This window comes from Lampetra planeri, chromosome 31, assembly GCF_965212315.1.
Source record: "Lampetra planeri chromosome 31, kcLamPlan1.2.h2, whole genome shotgun sequence".
In the NCBI taxonomy this organism is placed as follows: Eukaryota; Metazoa; Chordata; class Hyperoartia; order Petromyzontiformes; family Petromyzontidae; genus Lampetra; species Lampetra planeri.
Genome location: NC_136137.1, coordinates 10,110,679 through 10,126,534, shown reverse-complemented (window position 1 = coordinate 10,126,534; position 15,856 = coordinate 10,110,679). Strand labels below are relative to the sequence as shown.

The window sequence follows — 15,856 nt, the reverse complement described above, 5'->3', positions numbered from 1 at the left end:
AATTACAGTATATCTTTTTTATTCCGACATCAACTCATCCATTCTGTCACCGCCATCATTTATCTCGTCCTTTCCTCCATCTCCCCCGCACATCTTGAGCGCCTCCCCTCCCCTCCTGCTCCTTTACAATTCAGTGGCGAATGTTTTGGCGCTTGTTGTTTCATGTTGGATATGCGTGTGCTCCGATCTGAAGTTCTGTGGTGCATGAAAGATAACGCGCAGTGTTCCTACATCGTTCGCCGTCGTGCAAAGACGGTGGCCACCGGATCGTGCGCGGCGCTTCCAGACGCGCTTCTGCCACTGTCTGGAACGCTCTTCCTTCAGATATTAGGAAGCCACTATGCACTTTTAAATCTAGATCGAAAGCTAATTTATTTTAGAAGTGCTGTTTGTGTTCAATTTGTTGCCTTTACCCCGCACCTCCGATTAGCACGGTTGGCTACGTATGGTGCGAAAGAAGCTCAAAATATATACAAATTAGAGAGAGACCAGGTAAAAGTGTGACAGGTCTCCCGTGGCCCAGGAGTAGAGATACGTCTCAAAGTGGAACATCCCTGGAGCAAAGGCTTCGCTCTGCGAGCTTACCTTTCGCCCACTGATAAGAAAATAAACAGTCTCCCTCACCTTCCCTTACTCAAACAAAATAACAAAATATTAACCCGTAAAAACAAAGTTTTTCACTATAAATCCTTTATATGCGTGTTCAATGGGCCACAACCCAGCCCACATTGGTCTTTGAAACGGGCGGCTAGAGTCCTCTCGTCCTCTGGCTTGAGATGGTTGCCACCTATGGGTCAGATGATTGCCTGCCACCATTAAGCAATTGGTAATTAAATATAATTTTTTTTGCTAAAAAGTGTAAAATTTAGGATTTTTTTTTCCACGAAAATAAATTGTCACGCACAACGAGTCTGTGTGCAAAATGTCAGCTCGATTGGATCACGGGAAGTGGGTTAAAAAACGACCGAAAGATTTGCACGGTCGTAAGCGCGCAAGCAAGCAAGCAAGTGAACTTAATATAAAGAATTTAAAAACAATAATTGCAATCGTAAGATGTTTTAGATATCTTTACTTGGCCAAAAATATCAGCTGAAAAAGTATTACCCATGCCCCCCCAACCCGCCCCACTGGGTGGTGGTGGCGGCGAGATGTTAACTCCCCCGCTTGGTATACAGGAGGTCGTGGGTTCGATCCCGACCTTGACACCTGTGTATTTGGAGTTTGTGTGTTCTCCATGTGGTCGCGTGGAATTTTTTTCGGGTCATCTGCTTTTCCCCTCCACATTTAGAATCAACCAGGTAAGGTGCTGACTGCTGTGTTAGTCGACTCTCTGTGTTGTATTGCATTGTATTTCTAAGCTCTCTAGGTTTGTTTTCTACCCGATGACGATTGCTTGTGTTGCAATCGAAACTTCGTATTCTATTATTGAATTTATTTTCTTTCTACGTGACTTTACCGAGAGAACCAAAGAGTAATCAACATACGTTTAGAGTATTTGGCTGATACAAATGTCCACGTGATAAGCCACTTCACTGGGCTGTTATTCGTGGCCAGGTCGCTCCTGAAACAGAGCCACGGTGGGGGCCTCACCTGGTAAAACAAATAAAAATAATAAAATAATAAAATAAAACATAATAAAATAAGTATTACGACGTTTCGGCCACAACGCAAGCAGCCGTCCTCAGGTGAAAAACAGGTCTGTCGACAGTTTAGAGGGCAGACCTGTTCTTTACCTGAGGACGGCTGCTTGCGTTGTGGCCGAAACGTCGTGAGAATTATTGTATTCTGTTTAATTTTTGTTATTTTATTATTTCCCTTCTACGTGACTTTACCGAAAGAACCAAGAAGATTAATCCCTGCAGTCACGAAAGCTTTAAATCGAAATTCAAATTAAAATAGTTTGCACTTTTAGCAGTTGGCAACGTCAGCGAACATCGTGGCTTGAGGGGCGCCCGAAGTCAGCGGTCACTCACTGAGCGCGCCCTCATCACCTTGTTTGCGTTCCCTCGCCAGGGGCTGCTGAGGCAGCTCGTGCTGCTGCCCGGAGCCGACGCCACGCACATGCTGTGCCCGAGCCCTGATCCGCAGACGGCCGCACTGCGCATCCCCCCGGCTCTCGCCCTCATCCCACCTGGGCCCCCTCGCAGCCGCACTCCCTTCGGTGAGATCACCCCGCCCTCACCCCACCACGCACTCACCCTGCCCTCTAAACTAAACAAAAACATTTTTTTTATTGTACCAGGTAAGGCTCACTCAGCTATTTTCTTTTTTTAGAAGCGACCTGGCCACAAATGATAGCTCAACGAAGTCGCTGATCATATTGAGATTCATAGCAGCAAACTATTCTTAACGCGTGATGTTGATTCTAAACGTGGAGAAAAAACCCAGGGGACCCAGAGAAAAACCCACACGACCACGGGGAGAGGGAATAGGCAAGCTCCAAATATACAGCAGGCGTCAAGGGTTGGGATCGAACACACGGATTTCTGCATACCAGGCGAGGTAGTTAACTAGTTGACATCTCCTAGCCACCGTGGCGCCCCTCTCCCTGCCCTCTGAGAGTTCTGAAAGGAGCCGGCAGGCGTTGTGGGGTTTCCGTTGGGAAGGGTTGGGGTTCGGGCCGGAGATGCCCGGTTACCACCGGAAAACGACGTTATCAGCAGAAGCCTTTATTCCCAGCCGCAATCAGGTAACCCCAGCGGAAAGCCCTTTATGCCAAAAGACAGGGAATATTTCCAGTTTTTTTTGAAGGGACAGAGATTCAAAGAGCGAGCGCTGATGGCAGCGGCAGATGGGAATCTCATAACTATAAACAGGTGAGCCCTGCCCTACAGCACGCCGACGGTCTCACACCCACACACACACACCAGAGACAAAGATTCCTTTGGAGGATGTTGGGACAAGTGCTGTTGGTGAGCACCTATTGTGTGCCTCGAATGACACACGTGGGTGTCGTGGCTGGCACCACGTCCAGCCACCTTTGTCTCCTCATTGCTGATGTTTACGCACCTTACCAGGTTGTCGTTTTATGGCTGAGTCGACCTAGGGGAGGCCCGGGACGGGTTCAAATATTTGCCACTGTTATTGGTCGTGAGCGGGAATCAAACTCGGTTCAGCATGGGGATAGGGCAGTGCGATAACCACGACGCCACCGCTCCCGACAGACACACAACCAGATGTAGACAAAGAACAAACACACAAAGACCCCCGTATAGCCTCAGCAGACTGTTGGGGCAAGTGCTGTTAGCAGACATATATGAAGGCTGGCACGGCACACGAGGGGGTGGGTGGCCAACACCACATCCGGCAGCCTTTGTCTCTCTAGTGGCGACGTTTACACATCGCAACAGATACTCATTTGAGGCTGAGTCGACCTAGGAAAAGCCCGGGACCGGTTCAGATAATCATCACCGGTGTTGGCCGTGAGCGGGAATCGAACTCGGGTCGTCGGGTTCGTAGCTCAGCGCGCCAACCGCTGCACCACCGCTCCCCACACCAGCCGTAGACACAGACACACACAACGCACTCGCCGTCCAACAGGCGTGTGGCTCTGACAGACTGCCCAGACAGGTTGGAAGAGGATGGTGTTTTCCACTCTTTGTCCCAACCGCACGTAATCTCTGTATTGGCACGAGGCAGTGTGTCTTCTGGAAAGATGAGATATATTCCTGTGCACAGTGCCTCCACCGCTCAGATGGGATCTATTCGACTGTCGTGTGTCTTTTGGTGAGATGGCATCTGCCTCTTCCGCAGTGAAGCGCAACTCGAGGGCTGCATCTATACGACAGCGCATAGCTTACATGCAATCGGGTTGTTGTGTTTTTGTCCACTCACGTGCTGTTATTGAAATATTACATTATCGTTGGGGGGGGGGGGGCGGGGATTGGGGGGGGCAGTGGTGTGTTGGTTAACGCACACTGCGTTCTAGAACCAGTGATCTGATGGAGAATGATATCCGAACTGGTTCTGGGGTCTCTGCTCTCTCACCAGTCGGCACGGGATCAGTGCGATAAATTAGAAAACAAAAAACCCATTGGCTCACCCAGTTGTAGGGGGCTCTCTCCTCCAGTAACTATCTGAGAAGTAGCTGAAATCTATGTGTATATGTTGAACTTCTTTCGCACCGTACGTAGCTAACCGTGCTAAGTGGAGGTACTAAATCAGGAAGTGCGGCTAATCGGAGGTGCGGAAATGTCAAATTAACGTGCAGAGCATTAATGCTGTGGACGCGCGTGGAAGGATGTGCGCAGCATCAATGCTGGCAACATGCAAACGATCTACAAAAGCTGCTTGACTTGACAATGCATTTCCATGACACCGTCTAAGTGCAGTGCGCAATGCACTACGTCTCTCCAAGACTTGAGCCGTACACTCCATTAGTCCCGTAGGGTCAGAGTGCTGTGTGCTTGGTGGCACGGACAGAGTAACGCAACGCAGAGCCCTCTTCACGGGGCGCGCAAGCAGCGTGGATGAGAGCCGCTGAGTCCCCGCTCGCATTGCAGCAAAGTGGTTAACTTACCAATATTTAACGATTTTTTTTTATCTTACTAGGTAAGGCCCACTGAGCTATATAGCTCTTATTCAGAAGTGACCTGGCCGCAAATGATAGCCCAACGAAGCGGCTTATCGTGTGAACATTGATAGCAGCCGAAAGAAACTTCCGCAAACGCGCGATGTTGCTTCTCAAAGTGTAGGGGGGGGGGAATAAAAAAGAACCCGGAGGACACGTCAACGGGGCAAACCGCTCGCGGGGCCCAGGGGCCGCGCTCGCGCGCCTCGTGAGTAGGACAACGCGCGAGGAATGCGTGTCATCGCCAATATCCACTACATTTCCTCCTCGCCAGATGTTTTCCGCGTTTGGCAACGGGCAGCCACGGCCGCCCCCCCGCTGCCCCCCCTTCCCCCTCCCCCCGTCTCTCCACTTGCCGTTGAAACCTCGGCATGCTCGCGCTCGGGCCGCGGTCTCCGCGCCGCCACGCGTGGCTTCACGTCCTCTCCCTTGTGCTCATCGGCGCCCTGCGACCGCCAGAGACGGACCTCCGCATCACCCTGGGAGGGACGCCCCGCTGCGACGGCGGCTTCGCCGGCAGGGTCTGGTTCGACGCGCGGAAGAAATCCCTGCGTCTGTGCAACGGCACCCACTGGGCGTCCTTGTTCCGAGGTGACCGCTCGCGAGAAGCACGCGCGCCTAGACACGGCCACGCTACGCCCCAAGCGACGCTCGCGGGCCGACGCGTAACCCCTGCAGATGCGAAACGAACTCGCGGCAGCTTTAAGGGCTTGGCCGTGTGAGAGCGTGCGTGGTTTGTGCGGTCCGTCGCACGTCTTGCTAAACCGCCGCACGCACCCGCGCGGCTCCACGAGCCGTTGCTCTTGACGCCTGGTTGTGTAAACGTTGTTCGTTATGAACACTTTCCGGCGTTATTATTATAATTTTTTTTTTGAGGACAGTGATCTCGGGTAAATATGAGATATTTTCGGATAATAAGTTTGAGCCGATGTGGTGCCTGTGGCTCGTTGGTTAAATGTGAATCTCTCTCGATGAGAGCTCCATTTCTTTCCGACTTTTGGCATAAATTTACCAATGGCTCCATCACCGTTCATGGTGGGGAGGGGCGGGGGGGGAGAGTCAACGGGACGTGTTTTTTACCATTTCCAACAAGATTTCAATCTAGAGCGAGGGGTCGGAAACCAAAATAACAAGCAGAGCCATTTGTTTGGGGGGGAAATTCGGTAACAACAAACCCACCCCGCCAAAAAAAATATTTCAAGAACGTTCAATGTGCACGTGAATGCGCAACGGTGGTGGTTCTTTACTAAAGAGCGGTCACCTAGAGAGCCGCGTGCATGCGGCTCCGGTGCTGCAGGTTGCCGACCCCCTGATCTAGAACAAAAAATGTAAAACTCAGAAAACAGCATGATTTTAAAACGTATTAAGACGTGAATAAAGCATTGATACAGTAATATAACCGTGAATGTGAGCTACACACTGCATGTGCGTCGACGCTGCGTTGGTCTCGGGGCGAACTGACTGCCGTAACCGTTTGGCATGTTTTATTCGGGCCAGCTGGGGAGAGACTCAATTACATTGACGACCACCAGAACCTGGTGGCCAACTCGGGGACGCGGGACATTGAGGTGTTTGAGATCAAGAACGTCGGCGTGTTTGCCGCCGTGGCGAGCGACGACGCCAATGCGGGCTCCATCATCTTCAAGTGGAGCAACGGAACGTTCCAGACCTACCAGGTCATCCAGACCAACAAGGCGGAGAAGTGGGAGTTCTTCACGATCGCTAAAGACGTGCGTCCGCTTTTGGCTTTGCCGGTTATTTCCCCCCGATGTATTGCTGCGTCGTTACCAGGTCTCTTCGCAGGGCCTTTTCTGCCACGGTGGCTAGCAGATGTTAACTACCTCGCCTGGTATAAAGGAGGTCGTGAGTTCGATCCCGACCCTGATGCCTGTTGTATATTTGGAGTTTGCGTGTTCTCCCCTCCCGTGGTCATATGGATTTTTCTCCGGGTCCTCCAGTTTTCCCCCCCACATTCAGAATCATGCGTTCAGAGTGTTTGGCTGCTATAATGTCCACGTTATAAGCCACTTTATTGGGCTATCAATTGTGGCCAGGTCGCTTCTGAAAAAGAGCGATATAGTTCAGTGAGAATTACCTGGTAAAATAGAAGAAAACAATTGTTCAGTTTAAAATAGTTTGTGTCCAACTAAAGGGATACTGCCGGAGACCCGGTTGAGGATCGCTGACCCACATGACAGGAGAATGTCAAATATGGCCCTCTGGGCGAGGAGTGGATCTTCTCTTGCCCCACTCGTCAGGATGTCTGCGGCTGTACGAGGCTGAGGCCGGGGGGGGGGGGGGGGGGTTGGGTGGTGACCACAGGTCCTCGTGGCTTGTCATCAGATCGACCGCTACTGTCGAGACTAGAAGATGAGAAGGGAGATCGCTTCGGAGGGGGAGGGTGGAGCGGGGGGGGGGGGGTGCTTTGCCAGGAGGGACCCTGAGGGTTTCGAGCCTCAGGGTGGATGCTCCCATTTGACTTGCGGTGCTTCCCGCACAGTCACCGGCCCCCTCCATCAGCACGCCGCGATCGCTCCCCTCGCGATGCTCACTCGGCTGAGCGAGCGCCGTTGCAGGGTTAAGAGATTTGAGCTGCCACCTGCGGTGTTCTCGGCTAGAGATTGAACCTGGGTCACGGGGAGAATCAGCACGGTGCACAAAACCACGATGCCGCCGCTCTCTGATACACACGCACGCAACGCACGCGTACAGACGCACGTGAGATCCACGCGTGTGCTTCGTGCGGCAGTCGTACCTGGCCGTCGCCAACCTGGGCAGCGACGCGAGCGGGCAGGAGTTCTCGGTGGTGTACAAGTGGAACCGGCGCCAGCGCCTCTTCGTGCCGTACCAGCGCATCGTCACGCACAGCGCCCGCGACTGGGAATCGTTTCGCATCGGCGGCGAGACCTACCTGGCAGTGGCCAACCACGCAAAAGGTGCCCTGCTTTGTCGCACACACACACTAGTACATCTATCCAGAACTAACACTTTTGAAAAATGTATTTTACCAGGTAAGGCCCACTGAGCTATTCTTTCAGAAACGATCTGGCCACAAATGATAGCTCAATGAGGTGGCTTATCAAGTGCAAATTTACAGCAGCCAAATAGACTCTAAAAGCGTGTTTCTAAATGTGGAGGGAAAAACCGGAAGACCCGGAGAAAAATCCACTCGACCACGGGGAGAACATGCAACCTCCAAATATACTGCAGGCGTCAGGGTCGGGATCGGGATCGAACCCACAACCTCCTGCATAGCAGGCGAGGTAGTTAACATCTCGCCACTGTGGCACAGCGTGAGTCAACCGCTATTCTCCACTAACTAGCGGTGATGTGACCACGGTAAATTGTGGCCAGACTCTGTGCAAAATAAATACACATGCACGGCCGCCTTTGTCTCCAAGGGGGCGATGTTTACACACCTCACTAGGTACTCATTTGAGGCTATAGAAATCCTTAATTTCGATTGGATCATTGGGGTTTATTAGTAATAAATCGGCATTTTGCGACCCCCACTGCCACGTTGTAGCATATTATTACGTGCCAGGGACTTTATTAGAAGATAGGACAATAGTCTGAATCCATAATTGCCAATAAATAACGGCAAAGCAGTTATAAGTGACTCACAGAATTGTGCACAGTTGCGTATACAGTACACGACTTTCCCGAAGGCATTCACCTTCAGCGAGCGCGATGTCGATCACACACGGTTCGAAATCGACCCTCGATCAATGGCTGCGCTATCGCCACACACGCGTCGAATAAAAAGCAAGGAACAAGTCCTTACTTTCTAACAACTCCTCTATAATTTTTCATTGTTGGAAGGGTTGCCCCCCCTACCTGAAAATCCTGGCTCCACCATTGGCTGAGTCGACCAAGGGGAGGCCCAGGATTGTTTATATATTTTCGTAACTTGTGTTGGCCATGAGCGGGAATTGAACCTGTGTTTGTAGTGCAGTGAAACCACACTCCATGGCTTAAAGAAGAGTGACTGGCTTTGGCTTTGGCCAGTCACTGGCTTTGGCCAGTCACTCACTCACACACTCACACCCACTGCCATAGAGCATCATGAACACGGGAAAAATAATATCAATGGGAAGCCAGCCCGTGCCATCTCATGGGTTCAGAAACCCAGAGATGCCAGGTGCTGCCCACGTTGTGCCCAGCCAGCAGTCATTAAATCCATGAAAATTAAATGAGAGGCCATTACAACTGCGCTGTTGCCTGTGTTGTATCATTCCCCACTTGGCGAAGCCAGCGTAGTCCGTGGTCAGGCTTGCCAACAATGTTCGGCTACAGCTGATATCTCCCGTAACCCACTTGGGCCAGCAGTGCGCACACGGAAACCATCCCCCGATATAACGGACAGCAAATGCAAAACCTGACGATTAAAACCGATCGTGGTTTTTTTTCAATATCAACAACAAAACAAGTAACCGTCGCGCGATGACGCCCGCAGACCAGAACCTCCTGACGGACAGCGTCATCTACAAGTGGAACTGCCACGAGCGGCGCTTCGACGAGTTCCAGCGCGTGCCCACGGCCGGCGCCTATGACTGGGAGTTCTTCCGCGTCGGGGCCTTCTCCTTCCTGGCCGTGGCCAACACCTACGACGGCGCCTCCACGCGCGTCGAGTCGCGCGTCTATGTGCTCCAGACTGGCAGCTTCGTCTTCTTTCAGGCCATCGAGGTACCCGGCCTCGTCACGTCCTCGTCGCCGCCGGGTTTGCGCTGCCGCTCTGTGCCACCCCAGAGTCCGCCCCCACTGTGGCTTGGGGCCTCGTATCGGGGCGGCGCAGGTGGCGAGATGTTTACTACTCCGCCTGGTATACAGGAGGTCGTATAGATCCCGATCCTGACGATGCCTGCTGTATATTTGGAGTTTGCGTGTTCTCTCTCCCTACGGTCGCGTGGATTTTTCTCCGGGTCCTCCGGTTTTTCCCTCCACATTTAGAATCAAAATGTGCGTAGAGTATTTGGCTGTCATAAATTTTCACGCGATAAGCCACTTCGTTGAGCTATTATTTGGGGCCAAGTCGCTTCTGAAAAATACATATATTGCTGAGTGGGCCATACCTGGTAAAACAAAGTAAAAAGTTTCGTTTTAGTATCTCTACAACGGGCAGCAGAATTAATTCTGATGAACCTGCTGAATTAATCAAAAGAGGCCATACAGGTTCATTCTCTACTTGGTGGTGAAACTGCAATGGGGCCCAGACGCCGGGCTGCGCAGTGCGTAGCCAATCTGACAGGGCGACCCCATTGCATTCCATACACCTGGCCATATCTATGTATGTTGAACTTCTTGCACACAGTACGTAGCCACCTGTGCTAATCGAAGGTGCGCACATGGCCTACGCCAATCACTCTATGCCGCAGCATTAGATCTAACTCACCACGTGGTACGCTACGTATTGCCGTACGTGTTTCACTGCGTCCAGCTTTTACGCGCATCGGCTCCCTGCGGTTGGACTCGAGAGTAAAGTGTCGTCAGCGTGTGCGCGCCTACAATTATGACGAACTTATCTTGAGTGCGGGAGGGCGCGTGGATCCCCCTCTTTATCTCTATCTCTACGGAGCCCTCGCATGCTCACAAATGTCTACAGTAACTTCTGAGGTTGCCTCCGGCTATCCGGCATCTCGGCTGTTATCACACGCTTATCTTATCTTTGGCACCTCCACGTGTGTAACTTTCATGTCTTTTGCCCGAGCGCACGGCTCTGCGCGAAAGGCCTTTCAACTCCTGACAGCGACCACCACCATCAGGGCCTCTAGAAACCCGCAACAAGGCACCGGGGTTGTGGCATACAAAGCATCGCGGTTTGTAGGTTCCGGCACTCTGAACACAGCCGGTGCGGTTTGTGCGCACTGACACGCTAAATGTGAACGTGTTCCCCACTCGCAAAAGCAAATCAGACTGAACTTGCGCCTAATTGTGCTTTTACATAACAGAGGGGTTTTTTTCGTTGGATTAGATTACGTAAAAATAAATGTGTCATTAAACTCGCCACCACCCGACTCAGCCAATCAGTAAAGTTTGTCACGTAAACAAAACGTGCAAATTAGTTACTAGTTCAGCACACTGGTGTGTTCGAGAATAAACCCACAGCATTTATAATCAGGTGATCTAACCAAACAAAAAACCTCTATTATGGATGATATTGGGTCGCTAAACCCTTGGTGTTAAATTGTACTTTTGAGGATTCTTTTGTTATTGATTCTGACCTCTAGCCGAACCCACGAGAAAGAGAACGCTGTTAAACACAATGACGTAGCGGCGACGTTGAGAATCAAAACGTGGAAGGGTTGCGCAAAGGTGCCCGTGTGCAGTGACCGTTGCCAGCGAGGCTGCCTCCCAGTCATAGGGGTAGATCTTTTGTCGGGGCCCTTAGGCAAGTGGCAGTGGTGTAAATTGCGCTGATTGGCGTATTGTCTTGCCCGCTGACAGGATAGATTGCCCCCCCCCGGTTGGCTGCTTCCGGGGCCCCCTGTGTTATGCCGCACTCTGCTCGCGATGGCGGAGGTCACGTCTCAGCTGTGTGGCGGCGGTGATATCTGCCAGAAGGAAGGGATGGGTTTTGCAAGATGAGTGCCTGCTCGGTCACCCAGAGGAGCTGCGTCTCAATGGGATGAAGGGGGTGGCACATGAGGGGCAGTGTCCATTAGGGGGCACGTTCTCTCATAGAGCCTCCCCCATGGAAACACCACGAGAGAAACGGAGTCGCTCATTGCTCATTTGGGTTGGTTGAGTCTCGTGGCTCGAAGCTCGACATGGTGGGGGGATTTGCTGGCAGGTTTAGCAGATGTTGAGTGAGCGAGTGAGTCAGAGAGTGACTGAGCGAGCAAATGAGTGATCGAGTGAACAAGTGAGTGAGAAAGTGAGTATGTGAGCGACTGAGTGTGTGAGGGAGTGAGTGAGCAAGTTAGTGAGCGAGTGAGCGAGTAAGTGAGTAAGCGAGCGAGTGAGTGTGTGAGTGAGTGAGAAAGCGAGTGTGAGAGTGAGTGGACGTGCGCGTGAGTATGAAAGTGAGTGAGTGAGCAAGTCAGTGAGCAAGTTAGTGTGTGTGTGTGGGAGCGAGCAAATGTGTGAGTGCGCGAGTGAGTGAACGATTGAGTGAGTGCGTGAGGGAGCGAGCGATGCGTGAAGGGAGGATACTCACCCATACAGGTTCAGCGGGATGTCCACCACCTCGGTCGCGACCCATGTCCCGTGGTGCAGAGGCCGTGATGTCCGCTTGTCCGCCCGCAGACGTGCGGTGCCACCGACTGGGAGGCGTTTACGATCGAGGGCAGGACGTTCCTGGCCGTCGCCAACGGCGTCAACTTCGGGCCCCACATCATGAACACGAGCGAGTACGCCATCAACTCGACAATCTACGAGCTCAACGTGGCCGAGCTCATGTTCGTCAAGTTCCAGGACATCCTCACCTACAGGTGAACCCGCGCCGGGCGTGTGCTCCGCTACCCCCGCCAGACGCCTCGACGGCTGGCGGGACCGCGCATGTCCACGAGCCTCCGGCACCTTTTAATAAAGCGGCAAATCACCACCGCGAAAATTAGAGGCCTGGCAAGCGGAGATTAGCGCGTAATCCGCTAATTTCACGAAGCCCGAACGCAACCGACTCGGAGCCACCGGCAAAACGTGACCCCGGCTCCCGGTCCGCGTGAATCACGTGCCTAGCTCCAACGCCTTCAGGGGGGACAAGTAAATGTGGATACGACGGTTCTAGTTTTGTGTCCTGCGCTGGTGAGTTTGTCGCGCGATGATTAAATAGTTGGATTCCCTGAGCTTTAGATTTGTATCGCTTGAGGAGGCCGAGTGGCTCAGAGGTCAGAGCACTGAGCTGACACCGCTGGGGCCCTGGGTTATAATCCAGACAGCGGCAGCCTGTGATGATGAAAACCAGATCGTGACGGCCCAAATGACCGTTACATTAAATATGGTGCTGCACTTAATTTGTCTTATAATCAAGGTCTGAGAAGTAAATAAATTTGTGTTTGATTGGCATGTGATGAACATCACTCTCAGTGGCAGAGTGGGTGGAACATTCTGCCACATGCTTTGGGGACCAGAGGTCACTTGAAAGTGATCTCAGGGGGTACAACTTTATTTTAGTATTTTTCATTTTACCAGGTAAGGCCCACTGAGCTGTATAGCTCCTTGTCCAGAAGCGAGCTGGCTACAAATGATAGCTCGCCATGTGGAAATTTATAGCAGCCAAACACTCTAAACGTGTGATGTCGTTTCTAAATGTGGAGAGAAAACCGGAAGACCCGGAGAAAAATCCACACCACCATGGGGAGAGAGGACATCCAAACTCCATATATGCAGGCGTCAAGGTCAGGATCGAATCCACGACCTCCTGCATACCAGGCGCTACACCACTGCTCCCGCACAGGGGTGCCGCGGTGGTGAGACGTCAACTACCTTGATTTGAAGCTTTCGTGACTGCAGGAATCCATACTCTTTGGTTCTTTTGGTAAAGTCACGTAGGTAGAAAAACTAATAGATCACGGCGTTTCGATCGCAACACCGTCATCAGGTGTGAAACATACACAGCAGGAGGACTGCTGACGGTTGCTTGTGTTGCGATCGAAACGTCGTGATCTATTCTTTTTTCTACCTATGTGACTTTACCGAAAGAACCAAAGCGTTTGTTAACTACCTTCTGAAAAATAACTTCATAGCTCAGTGGGGCCGTACCTGGTAAAATAAAACAAATATGGAACAAAATGCATACCTCTGAGAGCCCTTTCAAGTGACCTCTCATCCACAAATCAGGTGGCCAGCATTTCCCCAGCCACTCTGCCGCCGAGATCAATGTCCATCGCACGATAATCACACAGATACATTGAATTGTTCAGAGCAGTGGCTAGCTGTACGCACGCACCGAAGGAAACCCTCCTCACACGGCCGGCGGGCATGGACACAGAGAGCCACCCTCGTCACACCACGAGGTGGCAATGTGTTCCACGAGGTTCCAATACACCCCCCCCTCCCCACAACGTTCAACCGTTGATTTGTTTTCCCAGCGCCACCGACTGGGAGTTTTTCACCGTTGGCGATGAAAAATACCTCATCGTCGCCAACTCGTTCGACGGCTCAAGCTACTCGTTAAACAGTGTTATATACAGGTGAGTACTCGCCCGTGACGTCGACGAGGTTGGTATCATGTCATCGCGCGGAGCCATCGGCGAGTCGTCGTCCGGATAGCGTGCTCCGTTGTGAAAAAAATATATGCAGAGGATGATCCATTTATAGGTACCCGCCCTGACAATAACGGGGAGAATTGATGTGGAGTACAACGAGTCTCGTTTGAAAGTCTCGACACGTCCCCCAAAAAAACTCTACGCGACTCATTTGCGTGCTTTTAACGCTCTGCCGAAGCGTGCTGCCACCTTATCACTCTGCCCCCCCCCCCACCCCGCGTAAGATACGGAGCCGTCGCTTTCACGATACTCAATCGCCTGTCGAGAAGGAAAGCAAAAGAGGGTCGTTAGAAATCAGTGGGGGTACCTATATATGGATCGCCCTGTACGAGGGCGGTCGGTGTTTTTTTCTCCGCGAGAGATGCAGCGTTTGCGCGAGGCTCATGCGATGCAGCCTCGAGAATTCACTAACGATCCTTAATTGAGTTGGCATTGATCGGTAATGATGGCATCTAAGGGGAGTCGCTCAATCTGTGCCCCCTCGGGGCCAGATAAGGCCGGGGTCCTTTAGGGGCTCTGGCCCAGGGCCTAGAAGTTTGAGAGCCCAGCCAAAACGGTCGAATGCAGGCACTGTGATAAACCCTCATTTGGAAAGGAAACCCATAGACCTCACTATGCTGAACAGGGGCAGTTATGGGCCGACATGAAAAGGGGTTTTGTCCGTTTTCACTTTGGTTCGGCTTTATAATACTCACCTCGTGTATTTAGAAACCGGAGCTGAATAGCCAAGGTGAATAACGACGGAGCGTTTGACATCGGCCATGGGTGGTGGTAGAGAGTATTTATTTTTTAAGTCGAAGCGATCCGCTCTCCAAATGATCACTGATGCAGCACTCATCTCCCGTTTACAGCCATGAGCCAGCGGTGGAAAGTCCACATTCCTATGCCGGGGTGGGGGGTGCAGTCTATCCACAGGCCAACCGCTGTTGACTGCTCTGCAAAGTGGCGCTCGTTTTCAGAGGCGTAGCTAGGGGGGGGCAGGGGGGTACATATGTCCCCGGGCGCCAAGGTAAAGGGGCGCTAAAATGAGGCTTATGACGTTACATTATAACTTATTGCGGCGGGCGCGGCAGCCTGAAACTACTGCACAAATCTACACCTCAACCTTAAAATTTATATATCCCGCCACACACAGCCTACATGTCATGTAATTATATTTTGGTATGTGATTAAACGGAGGGGGCGCCAATTTAATAGTTGGTCCCCGGGCGCAAAATATCCTAGCTACGCCACTGTTCGTTTTTTTGTCTCGACCCTGGAGGAGTTGAGAATTCACGACCACCTCCCTCTTGCGTGCCGCTCCCGCAGACCACTCGGCCAGCCTGCCCGACTGGCAGGGAAGGAATTGAGCAAACAAAAGAGGTGGCGGGGGGGGGGGGCCGCATCGAATCAGCACCGGGGCCCCCTTTAAAACTCAACCCCCCTCTCTGCCGTGGTTCGGCGGGCGCGTGTGTAACGCGTGCCCCACTCCGCGCGTGCCCCCCCCCCCCCCCCCCCCCACAGGTGGCAAGGCTACGAACGCTTCGTGCCGGTGCACCGCCTGCCCACGGTGGCGTGCGCCGACTGGGAGAAGGCCGTCATCGGGGACCAGCGCTACCTCCTCTACTCCAATGCGCACGACAAGGTGTCCAAGGTGCTCAGGCTCAACGTGTCGTGAGGGAGGGTTGGGGGGGGTGGGGGGAATGAGCGGTTGTGGGAGACGCGAAAGCCGTGGTGGTGGGGGGGGGGTGGCAGGGGTGCATTTGGAACTCGGCGGTATCCTCACTGCCCCCCCCCCGCCCCCCGCGTGGCTCGCATCGCGCTGGACGGGCAACTGAGATGCACCCTGAGGCCCGTGACGTCAACCATTACAAGCAGGAGGTTTTTAACAAAACCTCTATTAAAAATATATATTTTATTTATGCTTTTCAACAACAGCAGTACGGAACCGAAGTGGACGGTTCAGTGGGCGATGGGGGAAACGCGTCGACAGGCAGCTAGCTGTGTTACCAGCCGTGATCTAGGAAACTGGATGGGAAGCTGGAGAGGGGGGGCGGGCAGGGAGGGATGAGAAGAAAATCGGGGAATAGTCAAGGAGGGG

The 15,856-nt window shown here is 52.4% G+C and overlaps 1 protein-coding gene across 1 annotated transcript in view; it reads left to right on the top strand.

Moving 5' to 3' along the window:
• The window catches only part of TSPEAR (thrombospondin type laminin G domain and EAR repeats), a 36,103-nt gene extending 20,670 nt beyond the window's left edge, over positions 1–15,433 (top strand). The window contains exons 5-12 of the mRNA XM_078609257.1: positions 2,014–2,161; positions 5,030–5,161; positions 6,068–6,300; positions 7,320–7,506; positions 9,027–9,256; positions 11,816–12,000; positions 13,600–13,701; positions 15,280–15,433. Of these exons, the coding sequence (XP_078465383.1) occupies positions 2,014–2,161; positions 5,030–5,161; positions 6,068–6,300; positions 7,320–7,506; positions 9,027–9,256; positions 11,816–12,000; positions 13,600–13,701; positions 15,280–15,433 (1,371 nt within the window). The remainder of the gene's footprint in view (positions 1–2,013; positions 2,162–5,029; positions 5,162–6,067; positions 6,301–7,319; positions 7,507–9,026; positions 9,257–11,815; positions 12,001–13,599; positions 13,702–15,279) is intronic.
• Positions 15,434–15,856: the final 423 nt, after the last annotated feature.